We start from the raw sequence: 17,105 nt of genomic DNA on the forward strand, positions 1-17,105 counted from the left end.
CTGAAGACTAAACAATCCCAGTTCCCTCAGCCTCTCCTCATAAGTCATGTGTTCCAGACCCCTAATCATTTTTGTTGCCCTTCGCTGGACTCTTTCCAATTTATCCACATCCTTCTTGTAGTGTGGGGCCCAAAACTGGACTCAGTACTCCAGATGAGGCCTCACCAATGTCGAATAGAGGGTGACGATCACATCCCTCGATCTGCTCGCTATGCCCCTACTTATACATCCCAAAATGCTATTGCCCTTCTTGGCAACAAGGGCACACTGCTGACTCATATGCAGCTTCTCATCCACTGTCACCCCTAGGTCCTTTTCCGCAGAACTGCTGCCTAGCCATTCGGTCCCTAGTCTGTAGCTGTGCATTGGGTTCTTCCGTCCTAAGTGCAGGACCCTGCACTTATCCTTATTGAACCTCATCAGATTTCTTTTGGCCCAATCCTCCAATTTGTCTTTTGGCCCAATCCTCTGTACCCTATCCCTGCCCTCCAGCATATCTACCACTCCTCCCAGTTTAGTATCATCCGCAAATTTGCTGAGAGTGCAATCCACACCATCCACCAGATCATTTATGAAGATATTGAACAAAACCGGCCCTGGGGCACTCCACTTGACACCGGCTGCCAACTAGACATGGAGCCATTGATCACTACCCGTTGAGCCCGACAATCTAGCCAACTTTCTACCCACCTTATAGTGCATTCATCCAGCCCATACTTCTTTAACTTGCTGACAAGAATACTGTGGGAGACCGTGTCAAAAGCTTTGCTAAAGTCAAGGAATAACACGTCCACTGCTTTCCCTTCATCCACAGAACCAGTAATCTCATCATAGAAGGCGATTAGATTAGTCAGGCATGACCTTCCCTTAGTGAATCCATGCTGACTGTTCCTGATCACTTTCCTCTCCTCTAAGTGCTTCAGGATTGATTCTTTGAGGACCTGCTCCATGATTTTTCCAGGGACTGAAGTGAGGCTGACTGGCCTGTAGTTCCCAGGATCCTTCTTCTTCCCTTTTTTAAAGATTGGCACTACATTAGCCTTTTTCCAGTCATCCGGGACTTCCCCCGTTCGCCACGAGTTTTCAAAGATAATGGCCAATGGCTCTGCAATCACAACCGCCAGGAGAGACAGCTTCAAGGCCAGACAGGATGTGCTGGTTGTTTAAGTTGCTAGAAGTGCTTGTTAAAGGTTGCAAAAAATAAACATTGTTGTAACCCATATAAGGAAGGCAGACTATTTGTGCAAAGCTTTGATTGGCTGATGTGTAGTGTAGTAGCATTAAGGAATATAAAAGTGTGTGTAATAACCTGCTCTGGTGTGCAGGATTTGAGATTTCTCTCCCTGTACCTTTCTTTGGAATTCCAAATAAACATCTGCTTCTCTGGATGATTTCCAGCACCCACTTGTCGGTGGTTATTTGTTCCCTGGTGCTGTAGAACAGGATAGGGCGGTCTCTGAAAGGAGGAGTGAGGTTTCCCAGAGTGAAGTGGCAAGGAGAATAATCTACAGGCACTTCAAGCAACCCATCAAAACTGCCTCTTCGAGCTAGAGGGCTGAGATGAAGTGGCTTGGGGTCCCAATTGCTTTCGCTTGAGGAACCTTTATTTCTTTCTCTGTGGCTCGTAAGATTTTGTGACAAGTACTGAGACACATAGTGCGATGATCGTGGCTTAAATAGTGGCTGAGGGCTATATTTTCTCATGTAGGCCGGCATAAATATCCCTAGTACTCAAAGAGTCACCTGAGAATCCTTCTATGTGTGAAGAGATGCACCGGTCTTTTTGGCAAATAACTTCATTCCCTCAAAGGGAAGGTCCTCCATCGTGGTTTTGACATCTTTAGGAAAGCCAAAAAAATGCAGCCATGAATCCCTTCTCATAACAATAGCCATGGAAATCGAACGTGTCAGCCACGTCTAATGCATATTGGAAGGCCTAGTCAGGTGCACAGAATAGCTGCACCAGCTGGCCATTGTTAATTATGGCCTTGAATTGGTCCTTATGGGAGTCTGGGAGCTGCTCAATAAAGGTATCTAGTTTCACATGATTCTGGTAGTCATATTTGGCTAGCAAGGCCTGGTAATTTGCTACCCAGAACTGAAGGGTGGCTGATGAATAGGAATTCCTGCCAAACAGGTCCAAATGTTCCGGTCTCGGTCACACGGGATGGATTTAAACCGGCACTGGCAAGCCCTAGAATTAACCACATCTGCAATGATGGAATTGGGAGGTGGGTGTGAGAATAGAAATTCCGTGCCCTTCACCGGCACATAATACTTTTTGTCCACTCGCTTGCATGTCAGGAAGATGGACACAGGGGTCTGCCATATTACTTTAGCGGAATCCAGGAGCACCTCATTAACCAAGAGGGCCGCTCTGGCAGAGATGGAAGAGTGTAAATGTCCATCAGTTTGTGGTGAGGCTCAGTCACTTCATTCAACTGTATTCGCAGGGATTCTGCCACCCTCTTAGCTAGGTCCTGGAATGATTTAAAATCATCTGCCATGGATGGCGGAGGGGGCATCTCCTTGCCAGAGAATGTTGTGTAGGCCAAGACTATAACAGGGTTCAAAAAAGAAGTAGATATGTTCATGGAGGATAGGTCCATCAATGACTATTAGCCAGGATGGGCAGGGATGGTGTCCTTAGGCTCCATTTGCCGGAAGCTGGGAATATGTGACAGGGAATGGATCACTTGATGATGACCTGTTCTGTTCATTCCCTCTGGGGCACCTGGTATTGGCCACTGTCAGAAGACAGGAAACTGGACTAGATGGACCTTTGGTCTTACCCAGTATGGCTGTTCTTATCACCACCTCGTCAGGTGAAGATGACAAGAAACAAGCTTGAAGTGTGTCTTCCTCCTCTGTCTCAGCTCCAACTTCCTCCCCCGGTTGCTCAGGAGGTTTTGAACCCTTTGAAGCCGCAGCTGAAGGAGGGTGCTTCCTTGCCCGTTGGTATGCCTAACTAGAAGCCTGGGAGGCTTGTTGCCTCTGGCCTGCCAGGGGTCACAGTACGGCCACTGAGGGTAGGGGGCTGGTGGCTGGTGCCATGGCTGCCCAAACCATGGAGGTTGAGGGATGGGCGGGTGATATGCCTGGTGCTCATGGTGAAATTAGGTCCCATATGGCGGGTTATCCAACTCCGATGAGGAGAAAGGTGGAGTGTGGCATGGAGATGTCATCAAGTCCAATGCTCCAGGAGAACGTGGCACCAGAGTCCGGTACGTCAGACACCAAGAGATCTGTTGCTCACTGGAAATCCACGATGTGGATGTCGTTGTTACAGGTGGTTATCGGTGCCAAGAGCTTTGTACCAATGGAATCAGAGATACGGACCTAGTCGTACAGTCTGTCAGTGCCACGTGCACTGGGGTTCGTACCGGTGCTGATGACTGCGCCGACATAGCCTTCTCCGGGGTGGATCTTTCATGACTTTCATGCCCCATGCAATACCGGTATTTCTTTGCCTATGCCCATCGGGTCCTTGGCAGACCGACTTACTCTGTTGACTCGGTACTGCACGTGCCCTGAGTACCAACTTCAGGCATCTTCAACACCATCAGTACGGATGACACCGATGGAGCTGGAGACCATTTCTGGCTCAATCGGGACTCTCTATGGGGACTCCCAGACCTTTTCTTAACAGTCTTGAGTGAGTGGTTTGCCTCCTTGGGATCATCTGCCTTTGACATAGAAGGTTGTGGTAATAGCTCTCGCCAGCACCCTGGCAGTTGAAGGCCAACTCCATGAGCCGGAGTTTGATCCTTAACTCTCGGTCCTTCTTGGACCTGGGTTTTAACTGCTGGCACCAACTACACTTTTGTGGATTGTGCTTTTCTCTCAGGCAGTGAATGCAGTAGGAGTGTCCATCTATCACTGGGATGGATTCTTTCCAGCTAAGACACTTTTTGAAGCCTGGATAGTCAGGCACACCCTTGTCCGGGGGAGCGAACCCTTTCTTCTTCTTCTTTTTTTTTTTTTTCTTGGCATGGCCAACAAAAAACAAACGAAGGAAAAAGCTTCAAAGGAAGCTAAAATTTTGCAAAACTAAAGGGAGTTAACAATCCGTGAATGGACAGCTCTTAGCTCCATCTCTAACCAGGGGCGGCTGAGAAGGAACTGAGGAGGGAATGCCCAAGCACGCTGGCTGGCCTCGAGCTGCGCAGCGGGACAGACTGCTATTGAAATTCTCCAGTCAGCAGCACAGGGGCGCAGACACACCTAGAGTGGAGCACCCATGGGGACACTACTCGAAGAACCACCACTGCTGAGGCTAGACTCTAGGGTGCCACAAGGATCCTTGCTGTTTTTGATGAAACAGACTAACACGGCTACCACTGTGAAACCTGTCACCATAAACCATTGTAAACTAGTACTGTTTACTTACCTACTACCTTAATTAAACTCCTTTTATAGGTAACAATTTACAATTATGAAACAACAGAATTTTGAATTAGAAAATACAATGCAGTAGAACATAAACCCCACTGTTATACGTTTCCTTTTCAGTTTCTCAGTTTTTAGCCTCTTTAAGCCCAGACTTTGGAGGGAAAGTTCTCCAGGATGTTTAGTTATATCTTGAGTCTGCAATCTTTGTTTATGGTTTTGAGTTCCAGCATAAAGAAAGACATATTCCTTGATGTGATGTGGTGGCTTCTTGATGGAACAGTTATTCCTCCACTACTCTCTGGCTTACAGTCCCTTTGCTCTCTGATAATTTCTCTATTCCTGCATGTTTTAAGATGCTGTCTGGATGTTTTGTTTTACAGTCCTTACTATTTTCTTACTTTCACTACAGCTGACTTTCCCCTTATTCTTAACTCTATTTCTCTTTTATTACAGCTTCTTTCACATTTCCTTCATCTTTATTTTTCTAACTGTTTTTAATAATATTTTTCTAATAATTGCTTATGTTACTTACAGACTCTCTATTTATTTTTCCTCTTCTTAACCGTACTGTTCTTCCTTTAACTTTTCCTCTTTCCCCCTTCGACCACTGTCTTTCCTCTTGCTAGGTAAAGTTCCTTTTGTGGCTGTCCCTACAATTCCTACCATCTTTCTTTCTTTCTTTCGTGTCCTGAACTGGACATTCTCCCTTTCAGCTCTGTTCCTGGTGCCCCTGCGATGACACAGCTCAGCCACTGTGGTCCCTATCCACTTCCTTTCTAATGCCAGTTGCTGCCTTGCTCACTACTGGCCTCTCTCCCAGTGCTGGGCAGTCTCCCTCCAGGCTCCACCACCTGTTTCCACCTGCTCACAGCAGCACTCCAGATGGGAAGCTTCTGCCTGATCTCCCCTGCTGTCCTACCCCCCAAAGCCATCCCATGCTGAAGTGCCCCTCTCCCCCGCAAAGCAGCTGTTTCAGGCTCCCTTTAAAAAAAAACATTCTAAACAACATGAGGCTGTTTCTGAGCAGCCAGGCTTGCAACTTGCGAGGCTCCCCTTGCTCTTTTGACCCAACAACTTCCAGATGGGGCGTTACAGGTTTACTACGTTTTAATTTTTAACATTAACAGTATCTATCCCTTTCCTTTTCTACTGGGGGCTCTGAGAAGTGCAACACAGATGGCTCCTGTGATGCCACCATCCAAAGTGTCCAAAGACTGTGCTAAAATCCTTCACCAAAAAGAAGACAGCTGGGAAAGGGTGTTCCATAAACTCATCATTTTTAAGGCCAAAAAGGACCACTGTGATCATCTAGTCTGACAGCCTGCAAGTCATAGTACTTACCTGCATTAATGCCTGATTGAAGTCCAATGGTTGTGCTAGGACTAGAGCAAATCTTTAGAAAAACAGTCCTGATTTAAACATTGTCAGTGATGGAGAATCCACCATGACGCTTAATAAGTTACTCCAATAGTTATTTACCATCACTAGTAAAAATGTGCACCTTGTTCCAGTATAAATGTGCGTAGCTTCCACTTCTAGCCACTGGATCATGGTACACTTTTGTCTGCTAGATTGAAGAATCCTTTATTATCAAATTTCTGTTCCCCATGTAGGTATTTATAGACTGTGATCAAATCACCCCTTAACCTGCTCTTTGATAAGCTAAATAGATAGAACTCCATGAGTCTACCACTACAATTTTTTAACATCTTTATTCAAGTGTGGACACCAGAACTGAACACAGTATTCCACATTAGTGCCAAATACAGAGGTAAAATAACCTACCTACTCCTAATTGATATTCCCGTTTATACATCCAAGGACTGTATTAGCCCTTCTGACCACAGCGTTGCACTGGGAGTTAATGTTCAGCTGATTGTGCACTATGACCCCCAAGTCTTTTCCGTGTCCCTGGTTCCCAGGGTAGAGTTCCCACATCCTGTAAGCATTCTTTGTTCTCAGATGTGTGCTTTACAATTGGCCATATTGATAAACATTATTGTGTGCATGACCTGTTTACCAAACAATCCAGATCACTCTCCATCTGTGGCCTGTCGTCTTCATTATTTACCACTGCCCCATCTTTGTGCCATCTGCAAACTTTATCAGTGATGATTTTATGTTTTCTTCCAGGTCACTGATACAAATGTTAAACAGCATAGGGCCAGGAACCAATCCCTGTGTGACCCCACTAAAAACACACCCAGTGGTGCCAGAATGGAGGGTGTGGGGGGCAGGGCCCTTCCATTTTTTGAAAGTGTTGGGGGGGGGCCTGGCCCAGCCATTTTTCACCAGGGCGGACCCCTTCCCCTCCTCTTCCCCCCAAGGCCCTGCCTCACCCCTCAGCCAGGCCAGAGTGGAGCCCAGCCGGAGAACCCAGGGAGCTGTGGGGAACCGCGTGGACCCTCCACCTGCCTGGCATATGGGGGGGCGGGGCACTGAGAGCAACCCCTGGATGGTGTCCCCGACTGGCCGAGGGCAGGTAGAGGGTTTGTGACTCCACACTGGCTCCCCACAGCTGCCCACACGGCTCTCCCCGACCCAGCTCTGGCCAGGGTGGGAGCCTTAGAGCCTCATCCCAGCCACTGTAAGAGCTTTGTGGGCAGCTGTGCGAAGCCATGGCATGGACCCTCCACCTGCCCTTGGCCTGGAGCCCAGTGAGCAGGGATAAGGGCCAGGGGCTGCTCGGGTCCCCTGCACCATGGGCAGGTGGGGGGTCCACCGCAGCTCCCCACAGCTGCCCACCTGGCTTTTATCATTTGGGCTGTACCAAATTCACGGCCACGAAAAACGCATCACGGACATTGAAATCTGGTCTCTCCCTGTGAAAGATGGTCTTTTGTGTACTTTTACCTTATACTACACAGATTTCACAGGGGACACTGGCGTTTCCCAAATTGGGGGTCCTTACCTAAAGCAGAGTTGCAGGAAGTCACAAGGTTATTTTAGGGGGGTCGCAGTATTGTCACCCTTACGTCTGCACGCCCTTCAGAGCTGGGGGGCTGGAGACTGGTGGCTGTTGGCCGGGCGCCCGGCTCTGAAGGCAGCGCCCGCCAGCAGCAGCGCAGAAGTAAGGCTGGCAGTACCACACCAGGCCACCCTCACTTCTGTGCTGCTTCTGAGCTGGGCTCCCCGCCAGCAGCCGCCGCTCTCCAGCTGCCCAGTTCTCAAGGCAGCACCACCATCTGCAGCAACACAGATGTAAGGGCAGCAGTATCGCAACCCCCTACAATACCCTTGCGGCCCCCCACACCTGCTTTCTGGGTCAGGACCCCTACAATTACAGCACCAGGAACTTTCAGATTTAAATATCTGATATCCTGAAATATATGATTTTAAAAATCCTATGAACGTGAAATTGACCAAAATGGACTGTGAATTTGGTAGGACCCTACTTATCATGGCCGGGCTGCAACTCTGAGCCTCCGTCCCCCCTCCGGCCAGAGCTGAGTTGTGGAGAGCTGTGCGGGCAGCTGTGAGGAGCCTGGGTCCCTCCACCTGCCCTGGGCAGTGTCGGGGGGGCGAGCAGGGGGCTACTTTCAGCCCCACCCTGCCCCAAGTGCAGTGAGGGGTTTGGGGTGGGCTCCCTGGCCCTGATCTGGCTTCCAGCTTGGCCGGGGGCAGGGCCTCAGGAGCAGGGTCTCCTGACCCCCTTACTTTGGGGAGGGCTCTGGCACTCTTGAACACACCTGCTTGATGATGATTCCCCATTTACAATTACATTTTGAGATCTGTCAGTTAGCCAGTTTTTAAATCATTGAGTAAGTTCCATGTTGATTTGTATCATTCTAGTTTCTTAATGAAACCACCAAGCAGAGCTTTTTAAAAACAGCAACACTTTGAGGCCCAGTTTATACGTTACAGAGGTTCTGGGCAGAATACGAATAAAGTTCTTTGCTTCACAATTTACCTTGAAGTGGTAAAAACCCATGTTCAGTAGTAGGAGCCTTGTTCCCCCTGCATGGAGCTGCCAGGCTGCTGTGGTAAGCCAAACCCCAGTAGTGCCTTCCTAGGCAAGCCCACTACCTCCAACTACTGCACCAGTCCTAGAGTCAGCTAGACGCACTTCTTCCCAACTGGCCTTCCAGCTGCCCTGAACCTTCCCACCTAGCGACCTACATCCCTCCTGAGCAGGAGGAAAGCAGCAGCAGCAGATGGAACATCAGCAGATTCATCACATTGCCCTCTGCTAACTGTTTCTCCTCAGCAGCTTCGTCACGGCAGCAGTGCAAGCTGCCAGTCACACATCCCCAGATCAGCTAATTGTAGCTACCTTTTGGAACTGTAAAAGGAATTCAAATGGCCTCAGGCACTGACCAAAGAGCATTTTCTGCAAGTCTTTCCAGCTTGCTTGAAGACCACTTTGCATGCACAACCATATTCTAACCCTTTGTGTTTATTCATCGCAGCAATCATTTATGTGGTCAAATGCCATTTTTCAGTCATACACAATCTTAACTCTCTTCCCAGCTGAGGGTGAATAACTACAATGGAGTCTTTCATTTCAACATCACATGCTACTTCTCATATCGTGTGCGTGAACTTAGCTGACATTTCCTCACTTTTCAGAGCCTACCCATATAACCTCAGGCCACGAGCCTGCACTCATCTATCCGTGCGCTTAGCTTTATGCCCAGGAGAAGTCCAACTGCAATCATGTGCAGATAGTTACTAATGTGCATGAGCATTTGCAGGATTGGAGCTTTAATGCCACCTTCGTATCAGTTTTGTATGGGCTCTATAAATATGTGAACATTGCAGATTATTTGTATTTTTACACAAATCTGAGTACTAATTTATTGAACAGTCACTGTTATTTATATATTAGGGGTCAAATCCCAGCCCCAGTGACGTCTATGGAAGTTTTGCAATTGATTCCAATGGGGACAGGATCTCAGCCTATTGTGTTACCTTTGCAGTACATTTTGTATTGTTCCAGCTGAATAAAACATGTTTGAACTACTTACCCATTTGACTCCAGAGTTTATTTCTCACACCCATCCCTTCCCTTCTACAACAAACGGGTATCCCGGCTAGTGGGAGAGGACATGAGCCTGTAAGATGGAGAGCTCTGAGAGTAGGAGATTAGGAAACAGCTGCTGAGAGCATCTGGGCTCAGTGAGATGGCCCCTCTTACTCGCTAATGTAATGGAATGAGTCCACTCAAACGCACTAGTAAGGTGACATTGCCGGAAGTTACCTTTCCCCCGTTCTCTCCGCTGCAGTAAGCCCTTGGGTCCCACTGCTTCTCTCCCTGCAGGTCTGAGCTTAGGTCCTCCTCCTCCTCCTCCTCCAAAATATCTGACAGGTCAGAGCTGCGGCTGTGCTCCACAAGCAGATTCAGCTGCCATTTTCCTGCTTCTGCTATTTTCTCTTCCTGCTATTGAAAAGAAAAACCTCTGATGTAGAACTCAGACCTCTGAGACTGGCTCACCATTTCAGCAACGTACAAAGCTGCACTTCCCCTTCTGCCTAAGGATAGCTATCATAAGCATGGCAGGAGACAAGAGAGCAGAATGGAGATAGAGAGCAACTTATGTGGGCAAAAAGAAAAATCATGCAGAGCATCGTATCTGCGGGGGAAGAACTAGGCTCCTATACATTGCACAGGACTCTGCATGATGCACTTGCAGCTCTGGGGTTCAAAAACAATGGCCCCTTAGGCAGAAATTCTCCTGGAGTAACACAAACCTCTCTTTTGACTTTGGACGCCATCAGAGAAGAGTCTCCTCGGGAAATTTCTTTCATCAGTTTCTTTCCAGGGGACACTCTTAGGAATTCCTGCACAGAGCTTCCATTCCTGTCTGAGTCTCTGCAACTGTCCACACCCACCTCGGCCTGGTGGGTGGAGAGCTGAGGCTCTGGACTCAAGCACTGCTCATTTGCCTTCCTCTCTCTGTCAATGGTTGACGCTTTCAACTGCTCCTCCACAAAGCATGTGTGGCAGGTCTCCATGAGCATCTTCACATCACTGCTTTCTAGCCCAGGTTCTTTGCTTACAGAGAGCTCCTCCTGAAAAAGAAACTGTTTTGGTCAGGAAGATGAAGCTTCATAGTATTGGCTGCATGATTAATTCTCAGTACAAGGCCCTGGATCACACATTCCCTAACTCAGCATCTTTGTGGAACAAGGGTTAGGGAGAAATGCCTTTGCAGTCACCAGGGGTTGTGGAGGGCGAGACACAGAGAACCCTGAGCTTACACTTTTCAGTGAGTTTTGCTGCTACTAAAAGTCAGTTCCCCTGCCTATAGCCAGTCATAGTGCAGGTGGGATTAGGGAGGCTTCCCCTACACAGCCCTGCCAAGACACTCTAGTCATACCCAGCTCTGGCAGTTCAATGCACCCTCATCTTCACCTGCAGCAAAACCTGCTGCTTTAGTCCTGGACGCCCCTGGACTCCCCTGGAGCTCTGCCTGTGTCCCTCAACCCGCATCTCTTTCCCCTCTATTCCAATCCTTTGCACCCTTCAGTGCAAACTACAGACCGTGACTAACAGTGGTGGAGTTGTGGGTATGAAACATCCATTCATGATTAAGATGAAAGCAATCTCCCTGGATTAAACCCCTTCAGCCCATGTGGCATGTAAGTGCATGAGCACAGTTTAATGTGGCCCCTTTCTGCTTTGCATTGGAAACACTCCCTGCTGCAGGTGGCCCTGCAGCAAGTTCCTTCTAGCTTTTTGTTACTGGGGTTGGCATTACACTGGAGGTGACCTCACCCATTGCTAGTGACTGACTGTTTCTGTTTTCAAGATGTAGGCTGACAGCAAAGGCAGAAAGTAGACTGAGCTTATGGAAGAGAAGAAACTGGGATCAGTACATAGGCCAACATTTCAGTGGGCACCACTGGGGCTTCCTGCTAACTACACCTCTCAGCCTGCACTAATGCCGCAGTCTATCCCAAAGGAGAAGCCTAAAGAGCTGTCCTAAGTGTCAAAGAGACAAAGATTCTCCTCCACAGTTGTGACTGGCACAACACAGGTTAACAGGCCTCCTGTGCCTGCAGCCTGAATTCCTCACAGACCACCAGCCACCCTCCCTCACAGAGTGCTCTGCACCCCTGAATGGCAGATTCACACCTTGATCAGACCTTTCCTCCCAGGGCCTGTCTACAGTAGTCAGATATGGGACTGCGGCATGTGGACAAACCTGAGCTAGCTTTGATCTAGTTAGCTCGAGTATCAACGGCAACGACACCACGGTAGCGTGGGCAGCAGCGATCTGTACAAGCCTGCTCAGGACCCGAGGCATGTGGACTCAAGCAGCCAGCTGCTGCTCTGCAGCTTCACTCCCATTGTTATTCCATCTAGCTAGACCAAAGCTAGCTTGGGTACGTGCTGCAGTCACACCTGTGTGCACAGTCTGTGTACACAGACCCCCGCAGGCTAGTGACTTCAGACTGCTTAGTGCTATGGGAACCCATTACTCTGGTTCCCCACTCCTGATCAGCTACCGCCCCTGCAGCTATTTTCCTGGCTGCCTGTACAGACTGCCTCTGTACCCTTTCCTGCCCACCCTGCCCAGCACAGCTCACAGCGACCAATACCACCATGTGCATAGCCTGCACTGATAAGAGATGGACGGACGGTGAATGCCATACAAACACCATCATCATCACCGGTAATGATAATGATGATGGTGCCTTTTCCGTCACCCACATTTCTTATCTCTTGCCTCCCTGGTGCAGCTCTCTGATCTGATGGTGCACATGCAGCTGAGCAATGAGGTTCATTTGTCCTCTCCTGTTCTGTGCACACACCAAAGCAGGCAATACTATCCTTTTATTCTGCACCAGTGTGAGGCCCACACACTCTCAAACAGTGTGTCACCTGACAAAGAGAAAAATGGCACTCTGTCATTTCCCTATAAATTCTCTCCCCCCAACGAGGTCTGTTTCCCTTCCCTTTCCAGTGTCTTAGAATTCATGACACTTTTCAGACCAGGATTCCCAGACACTCACCGTCCCCTGTGCCTGGATGTCTTCACCAGGGCCCTTCAATGCTGCTGCCCTCGAAGGCTTGGGTTCTTCGCCCACACCTGCAGGCTGCGGAAGGGAAGTCGGACACTGCTCATGTCTTGCAGTGTCTGAAACAGGGGATGATGTGCCCAACACTTGCACCGAGGAAACCCGGAGAGAGGAGAGGCACAGGTGTGGGGACATCTTCCCTGGCAGACAATTCACTGAGCTATCACAGCTGGGAGTGGTGTGGACAGCAAAGTTGGCATCTGAACTGTCAGTGGAACACTTCTGTAGAGGGAAGAGCGGAGCTGTGTAGTGTGTAACTGGCATTCGCTTGGGAGGAGAGCCCTTGGGTTCCCCACAGATCAGTCTGGAAGTAAGACTGGTAGAAACAACAGTCTGTGGTAGTGAGGAATGTCTAGAAGCTTTCAGCAAGGCTGAGGGGATTTGGGCTGGCACTGAATCAGCTGATTCTCCATACAGAGACATAGTTCTCACAGAGACTTCCCGGCACACCTGGAACATTTGCAGCTGGGACAGCTCCACTAGGACACTGCCAGCAGTTGGAGATGCAACTTCCATCACCTGCAATAGAGAAACAGGAAGAGTCCCTTACCTGTGCACAGGTAACAGGTTCCAGTAGTATGTGGTGACATACCTGAGCTAGCTTTGATCTAGTTAGCTTCAGTATCAACAGCAATGACACCATGGTAGCATGGGCAGCAGCGTGGGCTGCACGAGCTGGCTCAGGACCCGAGGCATGTGAACTCAAGCAGCCAGCTTCCAACCTTACTGTCTTTCTATCATTTTTCAAAGCTCCTGGCTGTTGAGTGGTAGCAAGAAACTGCAGCTGTCCAGCCCTTCTGCGGAGGGAGATGAGGCAAGTCACAGCAGACAGAGAAAAGAGAATAAGTCACCCCAGCAAGAACTCAACTCTCCAGCTGTGTCTGCAGCCCCACAAAGGACTCCTTGGGCTGCCCCAGGACAAAGGACAAGAAGGAGTAGGTGGTTGTGGAAAGCCCTTGCTGGCAAAACCAGAACTGAAAATACACTCGTTAAATGCAGCAATGAGAGTCAATGAACCCTCTCCAATTTTAGCACATCCTTTCGCCCAGATTTAGTTACCTTCAACTGCATGAGAAATGTGGACAAGCTGAAACTATAATCTTCCCTTTTTCCAGCCCCTCCCACATCTGAATCCTCGGAACCAAATGCTGACTCTTCCTGTTTCCTAATCATAGAATCATAGAATACCAGGGTTGGAAGGGACCTCAAGAGGTCATCTAGTCCAACCCCCTGCTCAAAGCAGGACCAAACCCCAACTAAATCATCCCAGCCAGGGCTTTGTCAAGCCTGACCTTAAAAATTTCTAAGGAAGGAGATTCCACCACCTCCCTAGGTAACACATTCCAGTGTTTCACCACCCTCCTAGTGAAAAAGTTTTTCCTAATATCCAACCTAAACCTCCCCCCATTGCAACTTGAGACCATTACTTCTTGTTCTGTCATCTGCTACCACTGAGAACAGTCTAGAGCCATCCTCTTTGGAACCCCCTTTCAGGTAGTGGAAAGAGGCTATCAAATCCCCCCTCATTCTTCTTCTCTTCCGTAGACTAAATATCCCCAGTTCCCTCAGCCTCTCCTCATAACTCATGTGTTCCAGTCCCCTAATCATTTTTGTTGCCCTCCGCTGGACTCTTTCCAATTTTTCCACATCCTTCTTGTAGTGTGGGGCCCAAAACTGGACACAGTACTCCAGAGGAGGCCTCACCAGTGTCGAATAGAGGGGAATGATCACGTCCCTCGATCTGCTGGCAATGCCCCTACTTATACATCCCAAAATGCCATTGACCTTCTTGGCAACAAGGGCACACTGTTGACTCATATCCAGCTTCTCGGCCACTGTAACCACTAGGTCCTTTTCTGAAGAACTGCTGCTGAGCCATTCGGTCCCTAGTCTGTAGTGGTGCATGGGATTCTTCCGTCCTAAGTGCAGGACTCTGCACTTGTCCTTGTTGAACCTCATCAGATTTCTTTTGGCCCAATCCTCCAATTTGTCTAGGTCCCTCTGTATCCTATCTCTACCTTCCAGCGTATCTACCTCTCCTCCCAGTTTAGTGTCATCTGCAAATTTGCTGAGGGTGCAATCCACACCATCCTCCAGATCATTTATGAAGATATTGAACAAAACCAGCCCCAGGACTGACCCTTGGGGCACTCCACTTGATACCAGCTGCCAACTAGACATAGAGCCATTGATCACTACCTGTTGAGCCCGACAATCTAGCCAACTTTCTATCCACCTTATAGTCCATTCATCCAGCCCATATTTCTTTAACTTGCTGGCAAGAATACTGTGGGAGACCGTGTCAAAAGCTTTGCTAAAGTCAAGAAACAACAAGTCCACTGCTTTCCCTTCATCCACAGAACCAGTTATCTCGTCATAGAAGGCAATTAGATTAGTTAGGCATCACTTGGCCTTGGTGAATTCATGCTGACTGTTCCTGATCATTTTCCTCTCCTCTAAGTGCTTCAGAATTGATTCCTTGAGGACCTGCTCCATGATTTTTCCAGGGACTGAGGTGAGGCTGACTGGCCTGTAGTTCCCAGGATCCTCCTTCTTCCCTTTTTTACTGGCATCATTCCCAGCCAAGCCAACTAGCTGCTGCTTCCCTCTCTCCCAAGCCCTGACAGTCTTCCAGGCTCCTTGGCTTTGGCCTGGGGAAAGGAAGAGACTTGCCATTGCAAACAGCGTTCTCTCTTTCCTGTCCGAACTGTTTTGTGCTGTGCACTTTTCCTGCTCGCTGTGTTTCACCCTACAGGGGTACAGCTACACTGCAATGACCCACCGCAATGAGACTCGGAGCCTGGGCCAACTGATGTGTGGAGCTCATGCTATGGAGCAGAAAATAGCAGTGTAGTCATTCGGGCTCCTGCTGGGCTGTGAAACCCAGTGAGTGGGGAGGGTTTTGGATCCTGGCCTCCAGCCCTATCCCAAATGTCTACACTGGTAGTTTTAGCCCTCTAGAGCGAGCCCTGCAAGCCCCACTCAGCTAACCAGGGCTCTGAGACTCGCTGCCGCAGGTTTTCTTGCAATGTAAATGTACTCGAGGCAGCTGCGTTTCCATGAAGCCATGGGTACAGTAGGTTGCAGGTCAGTTTCAGCTTGCAGTGCTCTAAGCGATTCTCTGCAAGCATCTGTACTGGAGTGTGGAGCGTTCATACCCCACTCTCCTTTCCTGCTTCTAAGGTAGAGGGTGAGTTCCTTCACCAAGGGCTTGAAATATGCATCTGATACCTACTAGCACAAAAACTTTCAAAAGCTCCTAAGTAACCTGCGTGCCCTTGAGGGCCAGATTTCAAAAGGGACTTAGGCAATCAGAAAAGATTTAGACAAGTGCCTACTGGGATTTTTAAAACAGCCTATGCAGGTTTGGCGCCTAACCTGCAATCAATGGGAATTAGGAACCTAACCTGCTTAGATGCTTTGGGAAATTTGCCTACGTGCCAATCTGCATCTTTAGATGCCTAAATAGCTTTGAAAATCTGGCCCTAAATAATTTTTGGAAATGACTCTTAGGCTCCTAAATCCATTAAGTTCAATTTTCAAAAGTGGCTTGGGCAATTAAGTCACTTAGAGCCAGACCCACAAAAGGGACTTAGACACCTCCCTCCCTCTTTAGGTACCTCAGTCCACCAATTAGATGCCTCTGACATTCTCAAAACCACTGCTCAGCTGCTTCCTACCCCTGTAGGCATCTACGTACCCTCAGTGGCTCCATTTCTGCTGGTTGGCATGCATTAAGCCGCCTACACACGGATGCCGCCCCACAGCTAGTGAGCTCCTTGTGGTCCTAGCTCAAGCCAAAGCCCCAGTAGTGCCGAAGCGGGATTTTCCAACTAGACATTACCCCGGCTATGTCACCAGAAGGGTCTAATTGAGTAGGTGTGCTCAGAGCACGGATTGGATCTCACCCATAAATAACTGGGGAAGAGCAGCACGATAATTTATCATGGGTGTGTGTCACAGTCTAGTGGTTAGGAATGAAGGACAACATCCACAGGAGAAAGTGAGAGGCCTACCCTGAATAACCAGGGGGTCAGGGCACTCACCAGTGATATGGAGACCTCAGTTCTAGTCCTTGTTCCAATGAATAGTTGATTATTGATACAAAGTGGAGCAACTTCAACAGGCAAAACTGAGAGCTCCCTGCCCCTGAATACCCAACAGCCCAGCGGATAGGGCTTCCCAAGTGATATAAGAGCCCTGGATTAAAGTCTTCCCTCCACATCAGGTAGAGCAGCTCTCCTAGATCTCTGGGGGCCTGGGCTATTGGCTGCCATGTGGTAGGTTTCTCTCTGGCTTTTCATGAGAAAGGCCTGATTTTCTCCTGCTAGAGCACGGCTGAACTGGCTGAGATGCCTAACTCCAGGAGAGGGTCACTGCTGAGTCCTGAGCGGATTGATGCACGTCCCCCCTGCTCAACAGTCAGATGCCTAGAGGCCCTCATCAGTGGTAGTCAGTGCAGCCCTGCAGGAGCCCTAGGCATCACTAGCAATGTGAACCAAAGGCTGTGAACCAGAGCAGGCCTGGCCTTGGCAGAATAGCGACACACTAAGTGTCAGCTAACCAGGTAAGCACGTTCTTGACCGGAGAAGATGGTACAAGAACACCCAGAGTTCTCACGTAACTACATAAATGCATTTGTAAGAGGTGGTACAGGACCACACCGACCCTGCATAAAGATAAGGAGG

At 48.9% G+C, this 17,105-nt stretch overlaps 1 protein-coding gene across 1 annotated transcript in view; it reads right to left on the reverse strand.

Moving 5' to 3' along the window:
- TSPOAP1 (TSPO associated protein 1) overlaps positions 1 to 17,105 on the reverse strand; it is a 231,866-nt gene that overhangs the window by 47,250 nt on the left and 167,511 nt on the right. Inside the window, exons 19-21 of the mRNA XM_077836656.1 lie at positions 12,352 to 12,936; positions 10,084 to 10,404; positions 9,593 to 9,772 (exon numbers count right to left, since the gene is read on the reverse strand). Coding sequence (XP_077692782.1) covers positions 9,593 to 9,772; positions 10,084 to 10,404; positions 12,352 to 12,936 — 1,086 coding nt within the window. The remainder of the gene's footprint in view (positions 1 to 9,592; positions 9,773 to 10,083; positions 10,405 to 12,351; positions 12,937 to 17,105) is intronic.

Source organism: Eretmochelys imbricata, chromosome 17 (genome assembly GCF_965152235.1).
Source record: "Eretmochelys imbricata isolate rEreImb1 chromosome 17, rEreImb1.hap1, whole genome shotgun sequence".
Classification (NCBI taxonomy): domain Eukaryota; kingdom Metazoa; phylum Chordata; order Testudines; family Cheloniidae; genus Eretmochelys; species Eretmochelys imbricata.